Raw genomic sequence first — 3,799 nt, 5'->3', positions numbered from 1 at the left:
AAAGAGGCGAGCACTTGAGGCAGGCTTCAACGATTTGGCCGCGGGTACCTTTCTCCACGACTGGGAGGATTTGTCTGAAATCGCCGCCGAGGAGCATGATTTTCCCTCCAAAAGGTGCGTCGTTCTGCATTATATCTCGTAGAAGTCGGTCAACAGTTTCCAAAGCAGTTTTCGGCGCCATGGGAGCCTCGTCCCATATGATGATATCAGTTGCTCGTAATTTGGCAGCTTCTTTGGACTGATTCTTCATGGATGAACTGCGACTGTTGTCTTGAACAATCAAACGGAAAGTCGAAGTGACCGTGCGACCGTCTGGGAGCAAGTTTGCGGCGATGCCCGTCCAAGCAACGTTGATAACTCTCAGACCTCTAGAAACGGCAAGGTGGAATATGGTCGTATACACGAACGTTTTCCCACTGCCACCGGGACCATCAATGAAATAGTAAGAGTGATCCTGGGGTTGGTCCGGAGCACGTAGAACTTCGTCAACTATATGCTTCTGTTCGAGATTTAGTTGCGCGTACATGAGCAAATCCCATGGAGCGATGTTGGTCACAGTCGATTTCGGTAGCGATATCTTCGAAATCGGGGATATCAAGGGGAAGGAGCATGTGAAAATCGTGGCCGAGATCGGAAAGTCTTTGAGCGATGTCGTGGAAGGCTTTTGATTCGGCTACTGCGTCGGGATATCCAGCGTGCATGAAATCCTCCATGAAATCTAGCTTGAACTCGAGCCACAGATGCTCGGGGACGGGAGGTTTCAGATCACCGAACACAATCAGAGCGACGAAGAAGCTTCGGAATTGGCTCGGCATACGTAAGACTGATGCTTCAAGTAAGGCGTCGCGGAAATATCCGTCATCCTTTAGGAATCCTGCGGCCCTAGCGGCCTCAACGAAATTGGGGTATGTGTTTGAGTCGACCGTGCGAACGTCTTCGAAGGATGTGAAACCTTTGCCGTGAAGTAGTAAAAGGCGTAAGGCATAGCGCTCGTGATCATGGGGACTCACAAAGTACATGCGTCCTATGCTTCTATTGCCGCCGCGTTGTCGCTCATGCCATCGCTTCTTGAATGTGTATTTTTCCGGCATTTCATGGTAGCGGAGTTTCCTGGAATCTGTCATGTCTTCAGGAAATGAACCCGAACGGAGTTCAACATCGCAGCACCTTTGATTCATATCAAAGAAAGCAGTGAGCGTTGAGAAACGATGCTCGGCGGCTTGCAGTGCACTGTCTTCGGAGCCTTCTTGGAAGCAAACGGTTTCAAAGCCAGGGAGATGGACTTGGAGTCGAATCACGGTGTCACTGCGATCGGTCATGTTGAAGCCAAAAATCCTGTATGCTGCTTCTGGGGCGCATACGTATCGAGTGTCCCAATAAGAGTTGATCTCGTCACGATCTTGTGGGTCGGGGGAGTCAGGCTCTTGATGAATCCGGAGTCTGGCCCTATCGGCTCCCTTGTAAACATATTTATACAAATATTTTACAGCGTGGATGAGAGCGCAGACCTCAACGTTGATATGAGCGTTAAAAAGCAAAGTCAGATAGGGACAATAAGGAACCACCGACCGATTGTCAACATCAAGACCCCGGCAAGTTATGGTTCGCCCATCTTCACGACGACGATACTCGGGGTAACCGTCTCCAGAGAGTGAAGTTTCGCTCCGAAAAGATTTTGGGTAGCGTTTTGAACAGTGACCCTGTTTCATGCATGGAGAGTTGGGGTCGTAAACTCCGCAGGGACGATGTATCATTGATTTGGAGACGATCATGTGGAGAGAAGACTCCGTTACGGGATCGGGTAGCTCGGCGCTGATGATACAGTCGACATCGGCAGCTGTGGTTATCTTCGATTCGGCCTTCAGAGTGAGAAGCATGTGCATATGAGGTAGACCTCGCTTCTGAAATTCGATGACGTGGATGTAGGCGGCCACCTCCCCGAGCACTTGCTTCTTGAGGACTTCATTGCAGAATGCTTTGACCTTCAAATGAAATATGCGCGCTACCAAGTCTGGTCGGTCGGATGCAGTCTGGCCTGTTTCGAGATGAGTAGTTATCTCTGGCCAAGAGGGATTGCAGGTGAAGGTGATGAATAAGTCTGGTTTTCCCTACTTCGATACAATGCTCATTGCGTCTTGATATTGAGCTATCATATATCTGGGACCTCCAGAGAAAGTGGTTGCAAGGATGACTTGCCGACCCGGTGGTCCCGCATCATTGTCGCTCAACATGTGATCTTGAAGTCCACGAACAGTGTCGAGTCTTAGTAGTTGTTGATTGCGGCGAATGAAGTTAAGTCTGTTCATCTCAATCTTCAGCCAACTGTCTACGATGAACTGTTGGCTTAGTTTGCCAGCGTGGTGGAGAGGATTGAATTGGTGGTCTCGAGCGAAGAGCAAAAATGAGTAATACTCTTTTTGAGTAATTCTAGTTCGACGGTCTGATGTTGGGTTCAGACGTTCCAATTTCGGGTGCCAACCCTCCCCGCCATTCGGAAACAAAAGCGGATAAGTTAGTGGATCACAAAGCTGATGCAGATAGCTTAGAGTTTTCAGTGTTCCACTGTTCTCGTGCACCACTAAGAGCCGCTCTCCAGGAATGTTGTCGTCGTCCCCCACGTATACGATCGCAACTTCATTAGCGGTCGCAGCGTTGTACCGACGCTGGTCGTCCGCAGAATCTTGGTCGAAAACCATCCTCACCGGTCTCGGGAGACGGCCGTCGTTTCGCGCTCGTTGACCTTCATCATCAGCTACCTGAGCCATGAGTTTGAAAGACTTCACATATGGATTGTTCTCGTTCAGGATATTGTGGAGAGTGTGGAATATAGACTGCTGGCAGCTGCGGTTGACGGGGCGGGCAGTCAATTCTCTCGCAGCCTCCTCGGTGTCCATTATGAGGACTTGTGCGCAGTGAGGCACCTGGCCTTCCTGCGGACGAAGTCCCCCGATAGTGTGGTACACTTGTCCGTGTACACGGAAACAATAGGGGCCGCTCCCTCGAGGGGGTTCAATTTTCGCCACCATTGAAGCCATAGCCAAACCACTATTATAATTCCTTATGTTTTGCCTGAAGCTGTGCGATGTGGAGCTCTGATCTGTGTAGAGATCGATCAAGGCTTGCGGAAAAGAATGGAAGGTTTGTAGTTTCACTCTGTTGGCGGCGCAACACATTTGGTAAGCCGTTTGGCCCGCTTTTGTTTTTTCATCACTGAAGTGGATAGCCTGACATCCCTGGCAGATGTTATCCATGGTGCCGAGAGTGTGAGGGGCCGAGGGCCGGTGCTCGATGCATCGAGCGATCCCGGTCGTCGTCCGACGGCGTTCTGCGGTGCGATGTGCGTGCGCCCGGCGGTGCTGTGCCGCGTTGGTGGCGCGCGAAATCTCGGCTGCCAGTGCACTTTGTTGTGCTCTCGCTGTTCTTCGACGCGCACCGTTCACGGAGAGCTCACTCGAGGTGTCGGAGTCGCTGCAAATCTCTCGTGCCGCTGTTGAGGGTATCTGTGAATCGGCAGGGAGACCAACCGTGCGCCTTGTTCGGGTGACCCTTGGTGCTCCGCCATCGGAAGAGCACTGCTGTTCGACTTGCACCTGTCTCACGGTGGCTCTAGCTTGCCTACGCCGTAAAGCATCCAGAGTTTGAGCTGCTACAGCTTGCTCCTGAGTCAATTGCTCTCTATTACGGCGCACTCGTTGCCTTGCTTGAGCTAGTCGTTGTCGACCGCTCCTTGAGGCGAACGACGCGGCGTTTCGTACCGGAGGCATGGAAACGGATGGTGCTTGATTGATGTCAAACGGAA

The 3,799-nt window shown here is 51.4% G+C and overlaps 1 protein-coding gene across 1 annotated transcript; it reads right to left on the bottom strand.

Annotated features, from left to right (window-relative positions):
- Positions 1-48: 48 nt before the first annotated feature.
- Positions 49-3,251, bottom strand: LOC100898541 (uncharacterized; the record flags this gene model as incomplete). Its single annotated transcript, XM_018638167.1, is given in 2 exon segments — positions 49-577; positions 678-3,251. Coding segments are annotated over 2 exon segments (3,103 nt in total), but the record flags the coding sequence as incomplete, so codon positions are not given.
- Positions 3,252-3,799: the final 548 nt, after the last annotated feature.

This window comes from Galendromus occidentalis, unplaced genomic scaffold (assembly GCF_000255335.2).
Source record: "Galendromus occidentalis unplaced genomic scaffold, Mocc_1.1 scf7180000076640, whole genome shotgun sequence".
Classification (NCBI taxonomy): Eukaryota; Metazoa; Arthropoda; class Arachnida; order Mesostigmata; family Phytoseiidae; genus Galendromus; species Galendromus occidentalis.
The sequence above is the reverse complement of the archived record's forward strand: the minus strand, read 5'-3'. Positions and strand labels throughout refer to the sequence as shown.